Source organism: Carettochelys insculpta, chromosome 6, assembly GCF_033958435.1.
Source record: "Carettochelys insculpta isolate YL-2023 chromosome 6, ASM3395843v1, whole genome shotgun sequence".
NCBI classification, from domain to species: domain Eukaryota; kingdom Metazoa; phylum Chordata; order Testudines; family Carettochelyidae; genus Carettochelys; species Carettochelys insculpta.
In genome coordinates this window covers 109839459-109866221 of record NC_134142.1, presented here as the reverse complement: position 1 = coordinate 109866221, position 26763 = coordinate 109839459, and the positions used below count along the sequence as shown (strand labels likewise).

Below are 26763 nucleotides of genomic sequence, written 5' to 3'. Positions count from 1 at the left end.
CTTGCCACAGACAGCCTGCCAACCTGAAGCATCTGATGAAGTGAATGAAGTGATGTGAATGAAGTGAATGAAGACCAGCATCTGATGAAGTGAGTCTGTGCTCACGAAAGCTCATGCTCAAAACTTTTCTGTCATTCTATAAGGTGCCACAGGACCCTTTGTTGCTGTTACAGATCCAGACTAACACAGCTACCCCTCCGATACTTCTAGATACTGACCCAAAGGCAACAGAAGCCAGGAAATGTCTAGTTAAGGGTGATAAAACTGCAGGACTAGGTTGGGGTGAGTGTTCGTTCCCTAACATGATTTATTCATGGACTGAAGGGTGGACTTCCTGGCTTTTGGCCCATCTGTGGCCTCTGCCTTAATGTCACTGAAATATAGGAGGGGGATGGGCTGCTGTTACCACACTGAAATGCAATGCTGTGCAGCATCTCTTCTTTGGCAGAAGTGGTGGAAGAGGGATCAAAAGCCATTCACTCCTACCTTAGTGCAGGAGTTAAATGTTTGCCTTTCTCCTTGTGTGCTATATAACAACTGATTGTATTCTCACAAGGAGACCTGCTTCCTTTCCTGCTCTCGTTATTTTCTTGAAGCCCTATGGTCTGCTGTGCACAATCCCACCCTCACCTATCGCTTGTTTAACTGGGCATGCTCCTCTGTAATGGACTCCCCCAGTATCATGTTATCTAGAACTCCTAGCACTTTTACTCTTGCTATCATGACCTTTCCAGAGCTGGGAAGACCCTCTTGGAATGGGGTTGGTTTGAAGTATGTTAATAAATGAGCAGTGTTAGCAGCATTAGCACACATGAAAGCTGCTGGAGCAGTGCAATTACATTACACAGCAAAATATTATGCATCGTCAACCATTTTCGGAGGTGATGAGCACCTGTATCTTCCTGTGGGAAAATCAAGCCCGTGCTACTTAGGTACCTAATTTTCTGCACCTGTGTTTTGAATGCTTCCGGCCCTTATAATTTGATTGCAGCCAGAAAAAGCAATCATGATCAGTCACCTAGGTAGTGTGCTGCTAGGTGACGATGGGCAAATCATTTCACTTTGCCATGCCTCAGTTTCCCCACCTGTAAAACGCAGCTAATATTGCCCTCCTTTGAATAGCACTTTGATATCTACTAATGAAAAGCGAGCTTTCGTGAGACAGACCCACTTCTTCAGACCATAGCCAGACCAGAACAAACTGTCTGGTCTGGCTATGGTCTGAAGAAGTGGGTCTGTCCCACGAAAGCTCACCTAATGAACTATTTTGCTAGTCTTTAAAGTGCTACTTGACTGCTTTTTGTTTTGATAGTGTATAGACTAGCACGGCTTACTCTCTGTTACTAATGAAACGTGGTGCATAAGCACTAGGTAATATTATTATAGTAATGAACATTCTGCTGTCACTAATACTTAGAGCACAGAAAAATAAGCTCAGTGGACTGCAGGGCTCAGCTTTGTCATGCATAAAAGCAGCAAACATGATTTTTGATAGTGCTTCTTCCCTCTCTGTAAGACATGAAACAAGTACTACTGCAGGATGGATGTGTGTAGGCACATGCATATCCTAGGTGGCAGAGCAAGAAGCTGGAGAAAGAAAATCTAATCCTGCTCATGTCACCTACATTCCGATATGCCAAATCAAAGTGAGTGTGACAGGTGCGGCTGACCAGATGTTGAGTTACCGCCTTTCAGAGTGTCATAGTGTGACAAGTGGCACTGGGTCATGCTGCTGGCCTGGGTGCCCACCACTGCAGAACCAATGTCTGGAGACAACAAACTAGCCAGAGTAGTACCTAATATTCAGAGCTTGTTTGAAAAACTCAGAGACCAGGAGAGGTGCTGGCTGGCCTATACCTTTAACCTGAACAGCCCCAGGGTACCCACCAAAAAGTGCGGACAGGTTTGCTAGATTATGGTCAGCCCTGAATTTCTCTCGCTCCCCCACCTCTCTATCAGCTTCTCAATCAAAACTGCTACTGGCAACTACATTTGAATGCATGTATGGGAATGTATGCATAACGAAGAATGCATGTTAGACCAACACCTGTCAGGGGCAGTCTAGGTACTACTTGTTCCTGCTACGAGTGCAGGGGACTGAACTAGAGGACGCCTTGAGCTCCTTGGCAGTCCTACACCCCTATGTACATGTGCATAGCTTTGAAGGGGAGCGTGCAAATGTGCACATGCATGTCTTCGCCCAGGATGGGTGAAATGCACATTCATAGCCCTGTGGGGATGTTGGCTGGGTGTTTGTATGACACATAAGGGAGAAATTTTAGGATTCTCCAGGCCCCATTTCTCCAGTCAGTCAAGCACCAAGCCAAATGGAATGAGACTTTGGGTATAAACAAGCCCCTCGCCCTGTCACCGGAATGTAGAGGCCAACAAGGGAGTCTTTGTCAGCTGCCTGGGCAGCCACAGACATTGTCTCAGTCCCCCTGCCCGCAGCAGCTTTGTCCCCACTCCCCCCCCACCAACTTCTTTCCTAGTGTTATTGTGAGGAACAGCCGAGAGAAAGAATGTGCCCTGTCAGCATAAGCGGCTGTTGGAAAGAGCTAAATTCTTATCAGCTGTTGGAAAGGAGGAAAGAGGAGCTGTTGTTTACAAAGAAGACAGACACCCTCCCCCTTCCTCCCCACCCTCCCCAGTTCCCCTATTCCAACAGATCCAGATCCAGGTCTTCCTCTCTACTCATCCCTCTCCCTAGTTCTGGTGTTTTGCTCCTGGCAGGAGTCTCTTGCTCCTGCTGAACCCCTAGCCCTAGTGTAAGACTCTTGGCCCCGCACCTCTCATACTAATGTCTCTGGGTCTGAATCACCACCACCCTGTCCACTGTGCAGTCACTCTCACTGGTGCACAGTCAGCAGAAAAAGCTTCCTGGTCAGGAGGATAGCCTTTAATGCTGCCTTTGCATCACTTTGTTGGACTGTGCAAGGGTCAGGAGAGCAGCAAGCTGGTTTTTCAACTCTTTTTAGAGAGCTGGTTTGCTGCCACTCTCTCCTCTCAGCAGCCTCAGAAGCAAACATTCTCAAGCACCTTGCTCAAAACAAAAGCAGTCCAAAAGTTTGCCTTGAGGGCCAGAACCTCAGCTGGTATAAACTCCACTTAGCTACACCAGCTAATGACCTGGCTGTAAAGGGGAGAGGTTTATGCTGCATTGTTAGAGGCTCATAGGATTTTCCACTGCAAAATGTTTTCAGAGCATTTCTCCCCAAATTTCCTCCTGAAATGATTCAGTGGAGGGAAAAAATAATCACATTTTTGGTATCAGCTGAAGAAAGAGATGCATTTTTCACAAATCTCTGAAGCAGTATTCCCTGTAAACTGGGCGCTTGTGTGGCCACTCAAGAGACATTCAAATGCTGTCCCACTGATCAGCAGAGCACCCACAGCTCAGTTTTTACTGATGGTGGACACTCACACATGCCTCAGTGCACATAAAAATTATTCTGCACATGGATGGAAAATATTAGCGGGAACATTGCTCAGAACTGCTGTTTCCACACTTTTCTCCAGTGCCCCATAACAGGTTTGCATTAGAATCCCAGATTAAAATATTCTCCCAACCCTTCTCCCCTAGGAGTGCACAAGATCTAGATTTAGTTCATTTCCACAGAGAACAGAGTGGAGCAACATCTGCGTGGCTCCATCATTGTAAATGTACGTGGCCAGATGTCCCATTTTTAAAGGGACAATCCCATATTTAAGCTCTCCTGCAGGTGTCCCAACTTTTCTACAAAATGAGCAAACTGTCATGTATTTTCAGTCTCCTCCAATCAGTACTGGTGGGTCCCGCTGCCTGCATGTGCCAAAGTCCCACATGTCACTGGCAAGGGAAGCCTCTCTGCCCCTCAGCTAAATTCTGGAGTGGGGTAGGGAAACCAATTGTCACCCTGTTCAAGCTCTAGGCTGTAAGCTCTGTGTAGGCGCTTAGCACTCTACACACACACCCCTGGATCCTGCTCCCCAGGAAGTACATGGCTGCTCTGCCACCTAAGCACCTTACCCTGCTGAGCCATCTCTCTGTCAGGGTTCACTGAAGCCCCTAGAGTCAGGCTTCTTGGGCCCTTGTACATAATGCATCATTATAGCTTAACCCCTTCCTACTCCTGGTTTAGCAGGACAGGAGGCGGCTGGAATATGTCGGCAACAAGCTGCAGCCTGGAGGTGTTAGCTACCTTTTGACACTGTGCGGGCAGGATAAGCTGCTTCCAGCCACAAGGGAGCAGAGAGGCAGGGGACGAGATGAGCCCTGCAAAGACAAAGGCCAGGTCATCCCTTTCCCGTCTCCTCCTTTCCCGAGGCTGGAAGCAGCGCTTGTCCCTTCCTTCCCACAGTACCAAAAGGCCACATTCTGGTGTGAACATTGACAGAAATCAGGGAGAGGTGGGAGGGCACGTGACTCTGGATTCCCCCCCTAAACACACACTTTGCTCCCAAACCAGGTTGCCTTGGAAAGATGCAGTGCCAGGTATGAGGAAAGGCAGGTCCCTCTTAGGGGCCCAGCCAGGCATGGAGGGCACCACACAGGGAGATCTAGGATTGTTGGTCTCTCTCTCTCTCTCTCTCTCTCTCTCTCTCTCTCTCTCTCTCTCTCACACACACACACACACACACACACACACACACACACCCCTTTCACCTGCGTGTATGAGAGGGGTGTATGCGAGAGTGTGTATGAATGAGAAAGAGAGAGAGACCCTTTCCTATGTGAACACTAAAGCCTTAAAGATGAGAAGGTAAATGCCAGGGGCTCAATCAATGTAATATTAATTTGAACATTTGTACAATAAGTAACAGAGAGAAAGCCATACTAGTCTATATAGTATCAAAACAAAAAAGCAGTAAAGTAGCACTTTAAAGACTAACAAAATAACTAACTAATGAAATTACTTTTTTAGTCTTTAAAGTGCAACTTTACTGCTTTTTTGATTTGTACAATTGTTGCTGTTGAATTCTTTGAGTAATTTTACCAGATGTCCCATATTCAGTGTGGAGAAACATAGTCACCCTACCTTAAAACAGTGATTTTCAACCCTTTTTTCATTTGCAGACCCCAAAAAAAAATTGCAAATGGAGGTGTAGGCCCTTTGGAAATCTTAGGTGTAGTCTGTGGATCCCAAGGGTCTGCAGACCATGGATTGAAAACCACTGTCTTAAAGCCAACCAAACCGAACCACCCTTTAGATAATGTGTGGGTTTACTACTACATTCAGATAAACTGTTGCCTTTGGACTCTTACTGAAGAGCTCATTCATGTGCGAATTCCATTGAATAATCAGGAGGATTTCTCACAGAGTTTTCTTCAGGAGTAAGGGTTACTGGGCTGGGGAACAGCCAGTGCATTCCCTCCATTTCTGTTTATCACTGTTGAGCAACAGTAGCGTCCGGCCCCCACAGTGTCAGGTGCTAAGACACTGCCAGTCCCTGTCCCACACAGTTTACAATCTCAGCAGACAAGAGAACCCACACCAGACAAAGCCAAAAATACTTTTAAAAGTGCAAAACTTTCTGACATATAAGAAGAGAAGGTTTCTGACCTCTATCCCACGCCTCAGTTGAGCAACACCGGCATTGGCACTGACTCAGAGTGTCAACCTTCTGTACTAATAACCCAACAGAAATGCTCCTCTGATAACTAACAAGGCACCATCATTTAAATTTATTTCATTGCATTTCTTTTAGAGCCTTAGCTCTTGGGAGTCATTATTAATACTTATTATTTTTAATGTGATGGTGTCTAGGAGCCCCCAGGCATGGACCAAGAGCACTGTACAAAGAGAGAGCAAAGAGAGAGCAGAACTGTGCAGTCTAAGTAGTCTCCTTTCATGTCATTTGTAAGTTTCTTATCCAAAAGAATCCAATGCTTACTTAAGATAATCTCACTATTCATGAACACCTGAGGTTGGCAACTCTGATTCTTCCAAGTTAATTTAATTTTGACTCCCATTCCTGACAGTACCCATTCCCGCCCTCCCTGGGATACTTCCCTGCTTCCCCAGATACACTGGCCCAGCATTCCTTTGCCTTGCATCTAGTCTTGTTAATGACACTTGCGTCAAGCGGAGTAAAGCATTGCCATTCTCATCTGCTCAGTGCATTGGTGCAAATGGAAACACCGAAGTATGGGGCGATGGAGAATCAAGGCCCAGAATATGTGAGAGGTACTCAGACCCTCCAGCAGCCAGGGCTAATGGAGACACCTAAGAGCAGATATGTAAACATACATCACAATGATGTACAGCAGTGGGTTTATATGTAAATCGCAAGGCTGGAAGAGAAGCAATGTATGAAATAAATCAAAGCATTTTAATTTTTAGACCCTTCTCGGACAGATGCAGGTGAAGCTTATCAGTGTGTGTGGTGCCAGATTACCTAACAGGTTCACCTCTCTTCCACGCACGGAAATGCGGAGCTTAATTTGTACCGGGGCTCACCAGAGCTCTGCCCCAGAACCTCTGGACTTTCCAGTTTATAACCCTAGAACCTCAGTTATGAAAGTAAAAATATTGCTTGTGCCCTGGCACCTAATCCAGGACAAATTAAGCACCGTTTAAATGGCATGCAGGGCAGCCAGTGTGCTCAATGAGAGCGGCTCAGTGCTAAGTAGTTATGAAAAATCTGGCCCCAGTTTTGAAAAGGGAAGCCAGAATTTTCCAAATGCTCAGTTCAGCACAAGGAGTAGAAGATAAACTCAAGTTCCTTACATCATTAGCATGCACTCTAACTCAGATCCCACTGAGGGCTTTTTCAGAGCTAATACCATTTCTATACTATGCTCCTTTGTGCCCAGTGTCTACTGAGACACGTTCCCATGACTTGCCAGGTATAATTTGATTTACATTCCAGGCTCTATGAACACCCCTTGTTAGGTAGTAAAGTGTTGACATGGGCTTTGGATGGTTTTATTTCCTCTCCCTGAGCTCATGGGCCCTTCAGAAAAATGGAGAGAAGAAAAGAGTATTTGCCATTTGGCAAGAAACTGCTTATCTGCCTTCAAAAGTGTTTTTATTTGGGACTGAAGAAGGGATTACTTGAGGTGAAAGGAGTCCATATATCAGCAGAACAAAAGCCCCAGTCCCCTTCCTCTCCAGAGAGGCGGAGGAGAGAAGGACGCACAAAAGGAAAAAGGCAGACACTCGACTATATATAGACAGAGAGAAGGAGATGCTAGACCCAGACAGCATGAACCTCTCACAATTGGCTGGTAAAACAAGTCCCATCCTATAGTCTCAGCAGAACCTTGGTATGTGGGTTGTTGACAGAAGGAACTGGGGAAGGCCGAAGAGGAGAACAGAAAGACCAGCTAGAACTGCAAACCCTTTCAGCTAAGCTAACCAACCAAAAGGAAGAGCTTCTAACCAGCTTCCAGAACTGTAGCCCATGGAGCACTTGCTTGAGGTCAGGAGAGAAGCAGCTGGTGACATCAGCTGCTAAATCACATCAAATGCAGCTAAAAATACATACTTAACACTACAATACTGTGTCACTGGGACAGCCAATTGGGGAACAGTGCACATATCACTGCAAATTGGGGAATCAGAATTTCCAGGAGAGAATCTTAATGGGAGTGGCACTGTGACAGTTTAGAACTTCCCTCTGCTCCTATAAGACAGGGCAAAACAATGGATTTAATGAAAGAACTGCTGTGCTGAACCAAACCTCAAAGTTCAGATCAAAACATTCTGCAGGTAGAGATACAAAAGCAAGATTTGAGTTCTTTTCTAAATGTATCAATTCCTCTGCCCCCTGAAAACTGAGATCTAGTTATCAATATTTCAGAAAGCAAACTTCCCCCATCTCTCAAAATAAATCCAGGTTACCTATTTAGATAGGCAAATTTGGGACAATTTTCAAAGTCACATGAGTGGTAAGGGATGGGAAGTTTATAACAGATATGCCCATCCTTTCTCTCTTTTCCCTCCTAAAGCTAACAACTGTTGACTCCTTTAGCTATCCATGTAAATGGAGCAAAACAATGCAGTATTGTTACAATGCGATGTGATGGATCTCTATCATACTTCCAGAAACTCCACTGAAGGCACTTTTGCTCTGTATGCCCACAGTTGGACAATTTTTTGACACCAGTTACAAAGCAACAAAGTGGGAAAAAATGCTAATCACTATTGTCAGCTGTAGGCCCTTATCCATGCACAAGCCCTGTGTTTCAGGCCACTCCTAGGCTGCATCTACACTAGCCAATTCTTCTGAAAGATTTTTTGAAAGAAGGGGGCTCTTTCAAAAGATGCTGTGATACGTCTACACACAAAAAGGGCTCTTTTGAAAGAAAAATGGAAAGAATACAGCACTTCTTGTGAAATGGCCCTTCTCTTCCTGTTGCAGGAAGAGCGCCCCCTTTCAAAAGTTTCTTTAGAAAGAAAAATGTGTAGATGTTCTACAGGCCCTTTTTTTCAAAAGAGCAGTCTGCACAGGGCCTGATTTTTTGATCCCTGGCCTGTTCTTTTGAAAGAGCAGGGGCTGTATGGATGCACTCTTTGGAAAGAACAGATTACTCTTTCAATCCACTCTTTTGCGTATGGACGCTCTCTTTCGAGAAGAGTTCTTTCGGAAGAGATCTTCTAGAAGACCTTCTTTCGAAAGATCTCTGTAGTGTAGATGTCGCCCTAGTATATTTTAGGCAGACACAGATGACCAGAGTGGCACACAGAAAAGGGGGGAAAAAAAGAGCATTTCTTCATAAATCAATTTATATTGTTATTGGCAGCTTTTGTCCATAAGCCTCAGTTGAAACTGTAAGAAGAATGCTGAACTGGATTGGATGTTTGTGTCTGAGTTTCTGTACAAACTTTTCAGTACGCAGGGCATGCAGTAGTAAGACAATGGCCTGCTAAAATCATTATGGCAACTGGACTCCTGCATCGGTTCCCTGCATTATCCCTACCCCACCTCTGATATCGGAGTGATACATGGGATATTCATACAAGAGCACATAATAGGGCACTTCTAGCCAGAGAGATCTTTAGAATGAGCCCGGTCTCCCTGGAAATGTGAGCTGCCCACCACAGATATAAGACCAGAGCTCTTAGAAGTCACCTGTTTATCCACAGGCATGAGGTATGTGTGTTTGTGTCCCAGCTAATGTTTCTTTGGAGGAGGAGATTTCCTGCTGCACGCACTTCCTGCTTCCCCTATACACAGGTAGCCAGTTAGGGTTTGTTTTTTTTTAAAAAAAAAAAGCCAGCCAGAGCTACTTACTGAAGTAGAAGCCCCTGTCCCCACAGACAAACTGCAGTGTGTCTACTAGTTCCCCGCCACAGAGAGTTTCAGCAGTGCCATATGCCAACGTGGAGTCCACTGTATATGCCAGGAACGTGAGTGCGAGCAGCAGTATCCGCCGAGAGGCACACATCCTCTGTACCTGAGAGACACAAATGCAAAATGTTAACTAGGTGCACAAACCCACTCAAGTGTTTTCTAGTTCCCAAGCACAACCTGCGTGTGTGGCTGCACAGAAGAGCATGGGACCGTTTGTGAGGGAAGCACCTCTCATGTATCAGTAACTGGCTTAAAAATAAGAAGCAAAGGATAGGAATTAAATGGTCATTTTTCTCAGTGTAGAGAGTAAACAGAAGCCCTCCCCCGCCCCCAAGGATTTGTACTGGAACCAGTGCTGCTCAACATGTTCATAAATGATTTGGGAAATAAGGGAGACGACAAAGCTTGCAGATGATGTAAGATTACCCAGGGTAGCTAAGTCCAAAGCTAACTGCAAATAGTTACAAACTGATCTCACAAAACAGGGCAACTGGACAACAAAATGGCAGGTTAAATTCGGTGTTGATAAATGCAAAGTAATGCAGAACTGAAAACATAATCCCTACTATATGTACAAAATGATGGGGTTTTAAATAGCTAGTACCACTCAAGAAAGCCGTCTTAGAGTCATTACGCATACTTCTCTGTAAACCACTGCTCAATGTGCAGTGGCAGACTGAGGAGGGGGGCTCATCCCACACTAGCAAGGAAGAGTTTAAAAGCAGCCTAAGGAGGCTGTACAGGAAGTAATCAGTTGGTGGGAGGCTGCACAGAACAGCCAATCAGGGCCCAGAGAATTCCCATAAAAGGAACTGCAGGCCAGAGTGCATCAGTTGTTGCAGGAAGCCCAAGGAGATAGGATTGTGTCCCTAGCAGGCTGTAGGAAGGTAGCACCTTGGACAGAACAATTCCTGGCAGAGATGAAATAAGGGGCAGCTGCTGGCTGTCCATTGGGACTTGCAGGCTGGAGGACCTGAAAAGAAAGCGAAGAAGAGGCTGGGGACACAAGGAAGTGCTCAGAAAACTTAAGCAGCATTGGTGAAGAAAATAAGTAAAAGCTTATTCTATTTATTTTTTTAAAGGAGGCTGCTGTCTGTAGAGTTGTTGGCCTGGGATCTGAAATAGTGGGTGTGCTTGAGTCCCCTCCCTTCCTGCTGCCATTCATCACTGAGGAAATGGGATATACTCCTCATCTCCCCCACTAGGGAGACAACAGGGATGGTGACACAGCAGGAGGACTGAGTCATGAAAGGATGCTGCAGCTCCTGGACTGAGGAGAAGGCAAGGTGAGGAGGCACCACCAGGAGAGTGTGCACAGGCAGAGGGAGCTAATCTCTGAGATAGGCAGCTGAAGGCACTGCTCTGATGAGTGAAGAAAAGGAACTGTTAGGAAATGGATAGATAGCAAGACAGAAAATACCATAATTCGATTCTACAAATCCATGGCATGCCCACACCAACTGGGTGCAGTTCTGGTCACCCCATCACAATATAAAGAGAAAACAAAAATGCACGGGGGTCTGAATCAGTTTCCACATGCAGAGAGATTAAAAACACTGGGACTGTTGCTCCTTCTAGAGAAAGAAAACTAAAGGAGGATATGAGAGACCTCTGTAAAATCATGATGGTGTAGAGCAAATTAATAAAGTATTATTTAGTCCTTCACATATGTACCAGGCACCATCCAATGTAACTAATAGGTACCAGGTTTTTTTAAAAACATGAGGACGTCCTTTTCCATACAACACATATGTGGAACTTGTTCCAAAGGGGTGTTCTGAATGCCAAAAGTATGACTAGTTTCCATAAAGAATTAGGTAAATTCATGGAGGATAGGGCCATCAATGGCTGTTAGTGAGGGTAAGGGATGCAATCCCAAGCTCTGGGTGTACCTAAACCTCTGACTGTGAGAGCCTGACACTGGATGACGGGATGGATCACTAATTGCCTATTCTGTTTATTTCCTCTGAAGCCTCTGAAACTGGCCCCTACCAGAGACAGGACCCAGTATGGCTGTTCCTATGACATTTAGAGTCTGCCCTGGACCACTGAACTCAGTGGGAACTTCAATGGGCACAGGATCAAGCTCTTAGCCACGTTCTGATGTGTGGCTTGCAATACACCTCCCCTGAGATGCACCAGAAATATCAGTGGGCTATGATTTCATTTTTCTACACCCTTCTGACCTAGAGTGTTTCCTAGGTTTTACCCTGGGTTGGGAGTTGTAACCAATGCCCCCCAGCACAACCTCAGTACTTCCTGTGCACTTGAGGCCTATCCTAGATGTAGCAGCATCACTGCTGTGGTCTCTAATTATCACAGCTATCCCATTTTTATGCATCTTCTGATTGCTAACATCCCCGGGGCTTAAGCTAAGCTTGCAGCTCATCACTAAGGCAGCAGGTGGTATACAGGCTGCTTCTCTGCACAAGCAGCTGATAGGAGACTTAAGGATGCCCAAATCATGCCCCCTCCCAATTAAGCTCCTGCTCACGTGAGCCCAATAGTTAACCAAGAAACTTATCACTTTTTCCCCACCCCAGCCACCAGTTCCTTATAAGTGGATTGCTTAATAGTATGTTTGACAAGCCGGGTGGGGTGGAATCTTTCTCAGAAGGGCTAAAATCTGGATTTTGTCTCTTTCTGAAAATTGGCAGAACCCTGATAAAATTGTCTCCCAAACCACAAGCCTTTAAATGTTTGTCTGCAACATTAGCTAGTGTCACCCTTTGAGAACATCGATCAGGCAAAGCAGTGACACCCTGCCACTCCCAGTGCCAGTCAGCAGTACGGGGCTGCTCTGAAAGATGAGCATACACAGAGAGCCTGACCAGAGGTAAGTCATGTCCAAACCATAAGGGGTAGCTGACCTGAAACAAAGGCCACATCCTCCAGTTCACCCCTCTCCAAGCAAGTCAGTATGCAGCAACTTTCTCACCCTAACCACCCAAAGAAACAGATGGTCTACTTCAGAAAATCCCAGTAACTTCCTCACTGGTACTACTAATCTAAACTCATTACAAGTCCTCTGCCCTGGCAGTGACACCCTCCACCCCAAACAGGGGGCTTGACAGAAAACAGGAGAGAGAGCATCTTTCCTAGCCACCTTTGTGCACCAGCAGAGAAAACAGAGCATGAAGCAGCCATAGAGCCCTATACACTAAATACCCTAGGCCAAACGCCTCCATGGTGTTATTCCAGTGGTGCATTAGACCTCAGGCGACCTGTATGTGGCTTTTCCCCTCCCTATCAGAGCCTCCACCTTAGCCAAAGAAGCAGCTGTGGACAGTCCCCATCAGAGTTTACCACAAATGTATTCTCCCCTAATGTCCCCATCCCTACCATGAGAGTATAAACACGTACCATGAGGGAGAGAGGTTTTTGTCAGCAAGACGACCTGAGACACTCCAGTTCTGTGAGGAAAAAAAACTTCAGTTCCTTTGGAAATTGTCAGCACCTCCAGACTTAAATGGCCTCTCTTTTGTTATTTAGCACTAACTGGACCCCGCCCCTTCTTCCCATACAGGTGAGGAGACAATCCAAATGAACTCATACCATCAGTTTACTCTCCACTCAAAAGAATGACCCAGTGACTCAGGTACAGAGCCCCCTTTAAATGGCCTGTAATAAAGGCTGTGAGCACAGAGATGGTACTGATGCTGTAATCTAACCCAATACCGATATGGGCGTGTATGATCCAATGAACTGCCTTGTCTGTTAGCCCCTCCTCTCACGCTGAACGCTGGTTCTTTCCAGACAGAGCTCAGGGTGATTTTCACCTTGGTGTTTTTTCCCCCCTCCCTTGCACAGAGCATTGTAATGAGAAACCAGATGGGTAAGCAAGAAAGCAAAAAGCATGTTTACTACCTGATGCTGCACTTTCTCACAGCTGCAACCCTACACAGTCCCACAGATCTTTATTTATCCATCTCCCCTGTTTATTCTCTGGAATACCCTGCAGGTGCGACTGCACAACAATTCTGTAAGGGTCTTCTGACCTCTGTGAGATTGTCACTTGTAGTATGTACCTGGAGATCCTTCTATCTGCTCTCTTCCCTCTCCAGTTTCATCCCACCCCAAACTTGAAGGGGAGAAATATTTCCTGAGTCACTTCCACAAAATGTACAAAGCCTATTGATTCTGGTTATTAAATCTCTTTGAAAAAAGAAGCTTCCTAAATTCCAGTCAAGATATGCTCTCTGATGTTGTAGAAATGATCTAGAGTCAGTTCCTGGCTCTGCTACAGCCTAGCTGTGTAAACATGGACAAGTCTCTTAATCTATCCTGACCTTATTTTTCCACTGGCAAAAGAGAGATGAACTCAATTGTATGCTTTTCTGGGCTGGGAAAGTTTCTAACTGTGTATAGGATTTAACACAATGGGGTTTCTATAGTGTAATGCAAATAAATAAGGGCTGACAATGGCTGGCAATATTCAACCTACTCAGCAAGTGTTTCCGAGTAAGATGTAAGGAACACAGAACTGTGTTGGGTTGGGGTGGGGGGAGTGTTCACTAGGGGAAAAAAAAAATCAACCTTTTACACTCTTCTGAAGTCTGCTTAGCTCAGTTGAATGTAATGCTGTTTCTTCTTGCCTGCACAGACATGAAGTCAAGCAGTCCTTACCAGGATTAAAAAAAATTAGCCTCTAATATGACTCTCTCTTCACAGAGACAGGAAAACAGCCTCCTTGGGCCACGAGCCTATTTTATAGGAATGGAAAACATGGCTCTTTTTTGTAGCCTTGTGGCCTAAGAGCAACTGGTTTTGCTGTAACATTCATCTTTGGCGCCTCTCCTCAGTTCATTGTAATTTGTCTGCTCATTCAGCCACACCTGCTCCTATACAATGTCTCCACACTGTTCAGCAGCGGAGCTGTTCCTCTACTTGTGTGCCTCAGCGTATTTGTGTGCAGGCTTCCAAATGAAATTGTCATGGCGGGCGGGCGGGGCGGGCGGGGGGGGGCCGACTGAATTTCCCTCCCTCTTCACAGAAAGCCATCCCTGTGGGTCAGGGTGTATCAGAGAAGCTGCCTGGGAAAAAGCCCTGTACCGAACCAACACAAAACGTGATTCTTCCAGGCCCACTGCAGCATAAGAAAGAAAGATGCAAGTTATCCCTCTCAGTCCCCCAGGCTGACTACCCCCTCATAGCTCATTTAAATCAAACTTAGGGCTCCCATGGATAACTGGCTTCCACCATCAACTTCCCCAACATAGTTAGCGAATGAGTGAGGAGCTGAAACAAGACAAGAGCATGAATCCTATTCACCTGAAGCATGCCATTTGCCTGGCACTGACTCAAGAGTGTCTTTTTACCCTCCACCCCAATTCAGAGTGGCCATCTAAAAAGGTTTGTCTGTTTCAGGGATTTTTGCACTGATATAAGATGTGCTCATATAGAGCTTCACAGCAGATGCATTTGCACTGTGGTAAAGTGGAGGTAAAATTGGGGCAATTTATGCTGTAATCTCTTCAGAGGAGAGGCTGTTTGCACAATGGCTTGCACACTGGGGCCCTGATCCTTAAGTTGGGGGTTCCAGGTGTTTCTAAAGTCATCCCAGTGAAGCTCATCTGTATAGGGGTTTCTTCGGTGTTATGGCTACATTGGTAGATCTACACCAGTGTAACGACAACAATAAGCATAAAATTAGGGTTATCAATTAGTCACAGTTAACTCAAGCATTTAACTCAAAAGAAATTAATTTGATTAATTGTGATTAATCAGTTCTAATCATGCTGTTCAACAATATAATACCAATTTAAATTTATAAATATTTTGAATGATTTTCTACACTTTAAAATACATTATTTCAATTACAATGCACAACATGACTCACAGTCATCCCTCACATTATATTATTATTTTTATTACAAATATTTGTAGTGCAATAAAGATAAACAAAAGAATTAGTATTTTTTCAAATCCGCTCATAAAAGTAGGGTAGTGTAATCATCATGAAAGTGCAAATTACAAATGTAGGTTTTTGGGGTTTTTTTTGTTTTTTACATAACTGGACCCAAAAATAAAACAATGTAAAACTTCAGCACCTACAAGTCCACTCATCAGTACTTTTGGTTCAGCCCGTCAACAAGACAAGTTTGCTTATATTTACAGGTTCTTACCTATAATTCCCCACCCATTCATGCATTTTATGATAAAAAGAGACTGCACTACAGTACTTGTATGAGGTAAATGGGAAAATACTATTTCTTTTTGTACAGCAGCGTGATTGAAAGTGGGATTAATTGTGATTAATTTTTTAACTATTTGCCAGCCCTAATAATTATTAGACAAACTCTGAGTTGTACTCAGAAGTGCTGCAATAGCCATCTCACCTAGGTAGTGATATGCCAACAATATGTGAGTGGCCAGGTGAGATTATGTAGGATACCTGCACTCTTTTGTGCTGTGAGTTGAAGCCTGTGGCACTCTTTTTTTTTTTTTTTTTTAAACTACAGTCAGCTGAACATGCTAGCCCCATTCACCAGCTGGAGAATAAAAGGCAAAGGGGGTGTGTCCAACCCAAGACACAGTACCACAGGTCTGCAACCTGCGGCTCCAGAGTCACTTGCAGCTCTTTAAGGACTTCTTTGTGGCTCCTGACACCATAATTGCAAGGTTAAAAGAAAAAATCCTCCTGAGTATTTTCAATAAACCATGTACATCTAAAAGCCCAAGAAAGAACAACTCATATCTAAATAGCAAACAACATGCGATCTAGAAATGCTGGACAACTTCCCCTAGTGTCCTCCAGAGAGAGAGAGAAGGTTCAGGAGTGAAAGTCAGGACAATAGTGGTACAAACACACATGGGCTGTGTCTACACGTGCCCCAAACTTCGAAATGGCCATGCAAATGGCCATTTCGAAGTTTACTAATGTAGCGCTAAAATGCATATTCAGCGCTTCATTAGCATGCGGGCGGCAGTGGCGCTTCGAAATTGACGAGCCTTGCCGCCGCGTGGCGCGTCCAGACGGGGCTCCTTTTCGAAAGCACGCCACCTACTTCGAAGTCCCCTTATTCCCATGAGCTCATGGGAATAAGGGGACTTCGAAGAAGGTGGCGTCCTTTCGAAAAGGAGCCCCGTCTGGACGCGCCGCGCGGCGGCAAGGCTCGTCAATTTCGAAGCGCCGCTGCCGCCCGCATGCTAATGAAGCGCTGAATATGCATTTCAGCGCTTCATTAGTAAACTTCGAAATGGCCATTTGCATGGCCATTTCGAAGTTTGGGGCACGTGTAGACGTAGCCATGTAGAGTGTGAGGAAATAGAACATGTAAAAAGTTTGTGAACATCCTGCAGTAAACATGTATCACATTACAAAGCATTGTGTGTGTGTTGTTCTTAAAATACGGGTTACAAAAAGTATGGTTTGATGTTGTTTATTAAGGACTGTCTCGTATTCACATGTATTGCAGCTCTTGAATTACTGATTTTTACCAAATTGGAAAAAAAAGGCTCTTCTTGCTATTTTGGTTGCTGAGTCCTGGACACTGCCAAAGCTGAGTTGAGAATGCAGAAGTTCCCTATGCAGCAGTCTGTGCTTAGGCTAACACACCACTGTGATTCCTCTCTCTTAGGTGAGGTCCCAATCAAGCAAAACAACCCAGCTTTCCCACTGACCCTTCCTTTGGTCTGGCCCACTTTAGAGTTTACTTCTACCCAAAGGAGTAAACTGGAGAGAAGATTGCAAGATTTGGATAGTGAGACAAAGGGTCCAGTTCTTCCCGTGGGGAAATCACTTATACCAGAGAATGGATTTGTAAAGTGTTAGGATTAGCATTAGGGTTAGCATTTCACACGTACTTTGCACTGGTGTAAGTAATTACACATGTAGCAAGGCAAGGGATCAATAATCCTAAATTAATAAGAAATAATGAATGACTAAGGCATGTGCTTAAACTCATGTGTTCATCCATGATAGGCCAGAGGTTGCATCCTTCTTACATAGTGATAGGCTGATTTTTGAATACTTTATCTCAGGTTCTTATGTGCCTCCCCTCATTATCATAATGTTGTGGTGTCTCCCATCCTATGAGGACTATACCCTCAATGCACCACTCAGAGACAGGGCAGCACTAGTATCCCCCTGTTACGCATGGGGAACCAAAGCTCAGTGAGGGAGTGACCTGCCAAAAGTCACACAGAAAGTCTGTGGCAGAACCAGGCCCCCAAGCCCCGGGCTGATACCCAAATCACTGGGAAGCTCTTCCTCTCTAAAGGCTCTCAGCCACCACTTGGCATCATCAACAAGAATCTGGCCCCTGATTTTCAGAAGTGCTGAGTGACCAGAACACCAGGTGAAGTCAGTGTGAGAATGCAGATGCTCTGCACTCTGAAAATCAGGCCTTAACTTAATCTACACCCAGGACAGAAGTGACATCACCATTCCAGACACCAGGGACAGTTATAAGAGGGCAGGGGAAGGTGTCTCACCTTAATATTTAGAATGTTCCAAGTATGTGCAATCCCTGTACCCCATTTTACTGTGAGTGCTTTGCCATTCCAACAGTCAGGAGAGAGAAGCCTTCTCTGTCTAGGGAGAGGGAAGAACTGGGAGCCCAGTGCTAGGCCCTATGGTTCCATGATATTATAAAGGAGGTTATGCTATGCATTACCCTGGAGGTGAGTTGCTAGGGTGTGTAGTAAGGGTAACAGCAGTAGGTTTGTGAGGACTAATCTTTGTACAACCTGCCAGGGTGTGCCAATGGGACCAGGGTTTCCTTAAAGCTCTAGGTCCTGGAATCATGGGATTGTATGAAACGCTCAGCTTTCAGTCCCACACCCAGAGAGCCCCTCTCTGTAAGGGAAGGGGGTCAGGGAGGTTGTCTCTCTGCACAGTAGATGTTAGCTTACCCAACAAAGACTATTGTAGCTCAGAGGGCTGGGGAGAGAATGAAACTAGAAGGAGGTGAAAGGGGTACTCAGTATTATTTACTCGGCAATGTATTGCACAAACTTTGGTATACAGCCCAGAAATATTTGATTTATTGCATTAAAAAGGGAAATACAATCTTGCTTAACTCTTCTAAAGACAGCTGGCAGGATCTGGAAAAGGGATTTCAAAGGCAGCGTTAGTAGCCTCGCTTAACTTTTTCTGATTTACTCCAAGTTGTGGAAGCAAATGCAGCAAAAAACTGGACCCACAAAGAGAGAAGAGTTAATGGCAAGTTAAGCTGTTTAATCAGAAATTGTGGTGATTGGAGTTACTGGCAAGTGATATTCCCACAACACATTGGACTGGCTTTAGGTCTTGGCAGAGTATAGTTAACCCTTTCAGTCCCATTTCATACCAGTGCTCTCCTACTGAAGCCAGTAAACTGCTCCCTCCCCTCCCCTTTTATCCCCCCACCCCATCACAACCCTACTGTAGCTATAGAAGCTTTTTATACCAAACAAATGCAGGATTTGAGAGTTCAGTCCCAGGATATGCACTGGTAGCGGACAGGAGAGGGTGGGCTGCCTGCAGTGCTCTATGTTATCCTGGAAAAGCACCAGATTCCCTGTCTCTCTAAAAATAAGACCTTGCTGCTTTGTTTGCTTTATTTTAAAAATCCCTTTTTATAATGCTCCACTATGCAGCTGGGGCCTGATCCAAAACCCATTGTCATTGATGGAAAGACTCCCACTGACTTCACTGAGATTTGGAAGACTGTGTAGTATTTGGTCAAGCTAGTGATCCTCCTCCCACACAGGTTATAGTAAAGAATCATCTGTAGAAAGCACGCGCGCGCGCACACACACACATATATGCATTTTGGCTTTGCTGGGAAGAGCGAAAAGCCTAATAAGATTTTTCTTTTTTTTTCAGGAAAAGTTGACTTGTTTATCCATCCCTTCATGACTTTTCACAGAAAGCCCCTTTGAAAGGTTAAATGCACGTGCACTTGTCAACAAATCTGAATGGGTTTCACAACTGTGACCCATTCTCCTCACCAAACTTGTCAATTTTGATCCAGAGAAGCCCAACCCAGAAATGTCATCATCTGGCTTTACTGACCCAGATTATGGGGCTTCATTGTTTCGTTAATATGCAACTGGACTCACCCTCACAAAAGCTCAGGTACAGACTCCTAAACTCTCCTACCTTGAGCCAAACAAACCAAGGGGAAAAATAAAAGCCAAACAACCTGTTATGTCAAAAAAGCGAAAACCTTTTTCTGCAAACCTTGGGCTCTGCAGCCTGCCTTGGTGGGAGGAAGAAAACCAGTGCTTTTTTTATGCTGGTACTTGCCAGTACTGAGTACTGGCACCTCAGCAGGGCTGCGGGATTGACTGGGAGGGAAGGGGCAGTGATGGAGAGCCAGCTGAGTGCCAGCTCCTCTTTTTTTTACAGAAAAGACACCGAAGAAAACTGTATACTTTATATAGGAAAACCCCAACCTAAGGGCTTAAAACAGAGATTCTCCCGAAGTGTCTACTAAAACCACCCTTATTTTTTTACATTTCATTGCTCAACGTTGCCTGAGCAAGACCTAGTGTATCAGATACCCTGTTAACGTACCACTGGTTGAAGGCAAGGCAGACACAGCTGCTGGTACAGTTATGTTAAATCTGTTTCATCATGTGCCCCAATTCCCTACTGCTGAACAGCATGCTAAAACCTTTCCAAGTTGCATTCTTAAAACAATTACTGTAGGGAAAAGCAACTGGGAAGGAAAGGAGGGGGGGAAAAAAAGACTCCACCACCCAAAGCAGAAGGCTCCATGCCAACCATTAACTCTCACTTCTTTTTGGCTTTATTTTCTTGTTTTTCCTCTCCGAACTTTCATTCCTCTGAGACCAAACATGCTGCAGTGCTCCTCATAACAGCATTTAATGAGCTCTTAAGGCTCTGAAGCTAAAGAGCTCTGTGTCCCTTCCACACAATGCACAATCTTGATATCTCTCCCGCCAAACAACTTGAGAAAAGCATGTCACACTTTGTTATAAGAGGTCTGTTTAAAGTTCTGTCTAACAGCCCACATCTGACCTTGCATGACCTCATATAATAGAAGTGAGATCCAAACCCTCATATAATTTGCGTGCAGATCTGAATGCTGTGGTTTGCATCCTCTAACTAAAACAAACACATGCTAAAGTAATCTCAGGATTCACCTACAAAATAGACATTCCTATTTAGCTCCATGTATTCTTCTCCATGCACAGCCTTCTGTGATCACCTGCTATTCAGCTTCCCACACTGTCAGGCCAGCTGTGGTGTTAGTCTGCAAGGGTAGTGCCTCCCATTTATTTGCAAGCTTTAGACAAACATATGCACCCCTGCACAAGCAGCAGAAAATCCATTTTTTTTTAAAGTCTGATACATTCTGGGACTCCCAGCATGGATGCCAGTCCCTTCATTCACCCAAGGACTGGGGAGCCCTGAACTAGCATAGGAGTGTCCTGCCTGGCCCGGTTGACAGGTGTCAACTCCCTGCCCCTTAGTGGCAGTGTCCCCAACTGGCAGGCCAGACAGACAAACAGACACCAGGGTTCCAAGCGTGCACCGCCCCCTCGCAGAGACGCAGCTCTCCCCTCCAGCTGGGCACAGAGAGCCAGTGCTCCCCCCTCCCAGTGCCATGTCCTTACGGTGGGGGTGTCCCTTTGTTAACTTGTTGGGCTCTCCGTGGGAGAAGGGCAGTGCTCTGGGCCGGCCTCGGAGGTCCCTCTAGCGCCCGCCAGGGGAACTGCTGCTTTACTGCTTCTCACTACCCAGCGCCACACGCAGCCCGGGCAGAAGGGGGGCGAAGGGAAGCAGCTCAGAGCCACTCTCGCCCTCCGCCGCCGGCGGCCACCCACCGTTCCCCCTCGCCCCCCAGGATGCCGGCACGCAGCGTTTCAGCCCAGCGCTGCTCCCGGCTGGGTTGCAGGACCCCAGAGCGAGGAAAGCCCGGCCCAGCGCCGCTTCTTCCCCAAACCAAGCCCGCCTCCCTCCCCAGCTCCGGCGGGCGCCTCGCGCAGCCAGCCGAGCCGCTTGGCGAACTTGGGTCCAGCCCGCCTCCTTCTGTGAACTTGGGGACGCGCGCCGAGAGGAGGCTAGAACCGCTGGCCGGGCCGTCACAGCGCTGTCCGGCTTGCAGCTCGGCTCGTCCGCCGGCTGCCCCGGCACTGCCCCCCGTGGGACCACAGACAAGTCCAACGTGGGCTGCTGCTTTTTTGTCCTTACCTTTAACGTTCCACTGCTGCTATCAACTTCTTGCGTGCAGAGCTGGAGGAAGGCTGGGTGGCGGCAGCATTCATCCGTGTCTCGCTCTGCTCTGGACATGCTTCTGTCCTGTTTGTTCGGTTAATTGGAGGGGAGGTTTTGGGTGTGACAAGTCCCTGCTGTGCGAGGATGTGTGGGGGGGGGAGGTGTCTTTGCTGTCTCTTGGCTTGATCTTGCTGTTCCAAGAGTCTGAACTGGTGGGGCTTAGTTCTCCTAGCTGCAGCTCTAGTCTCAATGAGCTGCTCCACAACTGAGGAGACAGGCTGAGAACACTCACTGCCCCTTCTTTTATACACCCTCCAATGGGCATGCTCCAACTTCTACTGTAACAAGGATCAAGGCAACTCAGCCAATAACCTTGCAGAAGTTATCTAACCCCTCTTTCCCCCTCCCTTCCCTCCCTCCCTCTCTCTCTCCTGTAGCCTCCGGAGTCTCACATTAGGAAAAAAGTTTCAACATGGTTTCATAGAAGGTTCCTCTCAGGAGGTTGACTGTAGCTACTGCTCCATGCCGAAAAAAATATCTGTCTTTTGGGTAAGGACAGGAGGTGGGTGTCTGCTTTCATTGCATGCTGCTTTTCGGACACAGGTAAAACGAGCAACAAGAATGTGAGCAGCTGAATTTTTTTTAAGCAGATCAGTCTGGGGTTGCCAAATGCCCTAGCAGGGCTACCAAATTCCATACTAAAGCTACCCAATGTTTAGGAGTGGCTGCCTTTGAGCTTATCAGTGTTGTATTTAAAGTAATATGCAGGGGGGAAAAATCCAAAACTGTGATTCATTGGCCAATGGGCACTAGGTCATGAGTCCACATACTGTAGTTCTAATCCATGGGAACAATCACCAGTTTTCCACACTGAAATCTCTTTATCCAAATCAGAGAGTGCTTTTCTGTAAAGGTGCCTGTTTGAACTTTCCTCCTCTTACACAACATCCTCTGAGCTCCTTCATTCCTCTCTTGGCGAGAAATAAAATCTAGATGGTTATTCTAATATTTTTTTTTTTATTTATTTTCAACAGCCCTGTTTCCCTTCCAAGCGACTCTCGGGGTAAAGACCTTTTTCCATCATTAATGAAGATGATTTTCAGTCACTGAAGAAGTTAGTATGGGAGACATGCCTTAACTTACAGTCACCTACCAAATGAAGTGACTCAGCACAGGCAGGATTTCATGGGACACTGGAGGGGTTTGTTCACTGTGATCGTTCACTGGGATTGGTAAACTGTTAATCATTGGTAACTTCATTAACGTCCTTGCTATCCTAAGGTAAATAGGAAGGCTTTCCCTATCTAGGGCAGACAGATACAGTATGTTCTGCACTTAGTGCCGTGGGTTGGCTATCATGCTCACTTGCTGTTGTCAGCCAAAGTAATTAAGGCCCCATTCTGCAAAGATTTATACATATGAATAGTCCCATTTAAGACTGTGGGGCATCTTCCATACATAATTAATTGTGTGTAAAGCTATGCAGACTTGGGGGGTAAATGTATTATTATTGCTATTGATCACTTTAGTGCCTAGAGACCCCTACTAAGATTGGGGCCTCACTGTAGTAGGTGCTGCAAATACATATAAATAAGATACAGTCCGCTACCCGGACGAGTTTCCAGTCTAAGTGGACAAGACAAAAAGTAAGAGGGGGAAAAGAAAAGTGAACTGATTGGTCTGTTTGTGCCAGAAGCTATGGTGTCAAAGGCATTGCTACAATGCGTAGAACACAATTAAACAATATGAAATAATGCTTTAGTTTTGTAATTGCTGGGGGGTTTCTCTCTCTCTCTCTCTCTGTGCAGCTGGGAATTGATTGAAGGGTTTCTCCAAACCAGTGGAATTTTGAAGATTTCCCTACAAAAGGAAGCTGAAGAGGGAGAAGGGCTGGTACTTTCTCTCAGGGTTTTTGACTTGCATAAGGACATGTCACTCTTTCAAGAATCTGTTAATTTGTCAGGGTGTTCTTTTGATCACAATGTTCATCTCAAATTTTCTTTCCGTGTCTGGATTGTGTCATTGTGCATTTCAGATCCACCAACCAATCCAAGGCCAGTGCAATGGCCTTCAACCAAAGATGTCAGCAGAGTAGGGAGGAGAGCATAGTGCTGATAAAACACACATCCAAACAACATTTTCAACCTAAAGTTAGGCACCTAAATCCATAACTAGACACTTGGTTTTCCACACCTCAGTGAAAATTAGCTAAGTGCTCAGTGCTTTTGAAAACCTGGTCATTTATTTAGGTGTCTAAATATGGATGTATGACACTAAATGTGGGCACTCCAGTTTGGAAGTCTTGGCCATATATGTTTATACCTCATCCACTGTAAAACTTTCAGTAGTTGGGAAAGAAAGTTGTATTCCTTTGCCCAAGGATCCTTTTCCATTTGTTGAAAAACAAAATTATATCCACAGGGGTCAAATGGGGCTGTTAGCAGCCAAGAGACAAGAACTGACTTCCCTTCCCCCCAATTTGCTACCAGCACCTCCTTTGAGTAGACAAAAGAAACCCAGAGAGGGTGAGAGGGCTAATCTTGCTGAGAAAAACAAGTGCCTTTCCAGTAAACAGCTGCAAGAGCAAACAAAAAGGATGAAAAATAATGATAATTGAAAAAAATACATTCTAAGGAAGAGAGGACCTTGTCACATGAGGTGTCTCACCAGCTCAGTGAAAACAGCCAGCATTTTGGGTGAGCCTTCATCATCATCAACATCACCCAGGACAACAAAATAAACCCCACAAGTTGCCATTGGATCCACTTGTGTTTGTGCCTTTGATCTTTTAATTGCTTCTTAGTTATCCTTCAGTGCAAATAAATAGTGCATTGTGTCAAGAAATAGAAGCGGTGAGGATAAGAAAGAAAGAAAAAAAGAAAGACAGAAAGGTTATTTTCCCTGTCTTTAAAAGAGTGAGTGTGTCTGTATTTGGGGGCTGCAAGGGTGGGGGGTGGAAATCAAAGCAAAATAAAGAAAAACACATTAAGCCTCAGGCAAACATCTTCCTTAAGTCAGTAGGAAGAAATAGAGGGAGAGGGCAAAACCCAGGATTAACCTTGTTTGAGTTTATTCCCTCAAAGGTGAATTGATCCAAAGGTATGATGTAGCAGCAGCAGGAGGAAAAATAGCTCTGAGGCTGTATTGACAGTGAACCTTATCAACTTTTTCTTTTCTTTCTTTCTTTCTTTCTTTCTTTGAAATACTCATTGGAATGTCATGGCGAGGAAAGTCCAGACTCCTTTAGGCACAAATGTGGAACTCTAATGGGCACAATCAGCCCTTCCAAATAACAAGGAACAAAGATGAACTTTATAGCATTGTGTAAATACATAGACCGATGAGTTTCTTTTTGTGTATGGCCACAGAATTGTCTTTACTTTAAAAAATGTGCCAGCAGCACCTGGAAAACATGGTGCAGGAGGACACTTTATATATTGTAATCCTGTTGGAGCAAGGACTGAGTCTGTCTATGCATCTGTGCAATGCCAACTATTATAGGGCTCTGATCTGAACTGGGGTCCCTACGCACAGTGAAAACCTAAGGTGAGAAGAAACAGGACATTTTATTGTTCATTTCTACCTTCTCTTCTTACTCCCTTTTTGACCTCCTAGTCCTTTGGCTTTCCAGAATGGAGTAGTTCTTGGGTAAATTGTTTTCAGAGAAAGCCAGTTGTTTTGAGTTAAGGTACTGGTTTAGAACTCAGAAGAGCTGTGTTCAGCTTCTGGCTCTGCTACAATGTTTTGGTGCAACCTGGGTCAAGTTATCTAATCTCTCTGTGCCTTAGCACCCACTCCATAAAATGATGGTGATAATATTTCCACTCTCCATCTTTCATCGCAGTATTACAATAGACAGGTTGGTCCCAGGATCTGAGAGAGACAAGGTAGATGAAGTCATACCTTCTAGTGGACCAACTTCTGTTGGTGGGATCCTTGTTCATTCCACCAGTTAAAGATGCTACCTCTCCTACCTTCTCTCTCTCTTTCTCATGTCCATTTAAATATGGCAGGTCTAGACTGCAAAAGAAATTCAACCTTAGATACATAACTCCAGATTATGAGAACTGTGCAGCTGGAGTCAACTTACCTTAACTTGAATTTCTGGCACAGCCCCACAGTGGGAGGTTAATGGGAGAGTTTCTTCCGTGAACTTCCCTTATTCCTCATGACAGAGAGGAGCATCACAGTCAACTGGGGCATATTCAGGACTTGATTTAGTGCAGTCCTAAGAAGTGCACTTAATCAAACCCCAGAAAATTGATTGAGCATCGATCTTCCACTTAGTTTGAACAAGCCCATAGTAAGTGCTTCAGCTAAAAGACTGCCCCATGTGGTAAGTAAGTACAGCACAGTACAGCTAAGGTATTTAGACCCTGCTTTAACATCAGTGATGATGTTACTCTTGGGGCTCATCTACACTAGTCCACTCCTTCAAAGGGGGCATGTAAATGAGCCAGACTGGGGAATAGCAATGAGGTGCTGTGCTGCATATGTAGCACCTCATTAGTATAATTCCCACCACGCAAACTTCAAAGTTGCTAACTTCGAAGCTGTGGCAAGCAGTGTAGCCGTGGGCACTTTGAAATTCCCGCACTACTTCAAAGTTCCCTTGCTCCCAAAATACACGGCCGGAATTGTGCTAATGAGGTGCTGCCCAATCTGGCTTGTTTACAAGCCCCCTTTGAAGAAGGGGGCTAGTGCAGACAAGCCCTTGGAGTCAATGGAATTGCCTTCGTTCCTATTCCTGATACACACTGGGGGGGGGGGGGTCAGCCCTGCTGTGCAATTGGTGGTGAATTGCCAATGTTTGAGAGGAGGTCCTTACAAGTATGTTCCCCTTCTGCCTGGAATAGGCTCCCTGTACCAGCAATGCGTGTGCTCACAGAATGCGGGTGGGGGGGGGGAAGCGAGAGGGAGAGGTGAATGATTTGTTTCATCATTTAAACAAAACACTTTCTTGTAATCATAACCAAGGCAGGGAGGCAACGGCACTTGGCAAACGAATGTACACTAAGTGCACTTTGCTGGAAATGTTTATACTCTGCTCCTGAAAAATACGCTGAGCACATTGATGGGACGGCATGGTGCTCAGCTTGTGTAATTCGTAAAGGGGTGAGGTGAGGACCTAGCAGGGGGCCCTGAGGACAGTCTCCTGCATGGGAGCATAATTTCAAAAATAGCTGCCACTCGCTGCACCCCAGTACATTCCCAGTTCAGAAAGCGTGCACTCCAGAGTCACTTATGCAAGCCAGCACCACAGCAGAGAAATTACCTGATTTGACCAACGTTTCACAGCTAATTGATGGTGA

General features: G+C 45.3%; 1 protein-coding gene across 2 annotated transcripts in view; it reads right to left on the bottom strand.

The window, feature by feature from the left end:
- The window catches only part of IGF2 (insulin like growth factor 2), a 35862-nt gene extending 14061 nt beyond the window's left edge, over positions 1-21801 (bottom strand). The window contains exons 1-3 of one of the 2 annotated variants that reach the window (XM_074997814.1): positions 21428-21487; positions 12643-12692; positions 9220-9382 (exon numbers count right to left, since the gene is read on the bottom strand). In XM_074997814.1, the coding sequence (XP_074853915.1) occupies positions 9220-9382; positions 12643-12645 (166 nt within the window). In that variant the 5' untranslated portion in view covers positions 12646-12692; positions 21428-21487. Of the gene's footprint in view, positions 1-9219; positions 9383-12642; positions 12693-21427 lie in introns of both variants that reach the window. The other variant, XM_074997813.1, reaches the window with a different exon arrangement.
- Positions 21802-26763: the final 4962 nt, after the last annotated feature.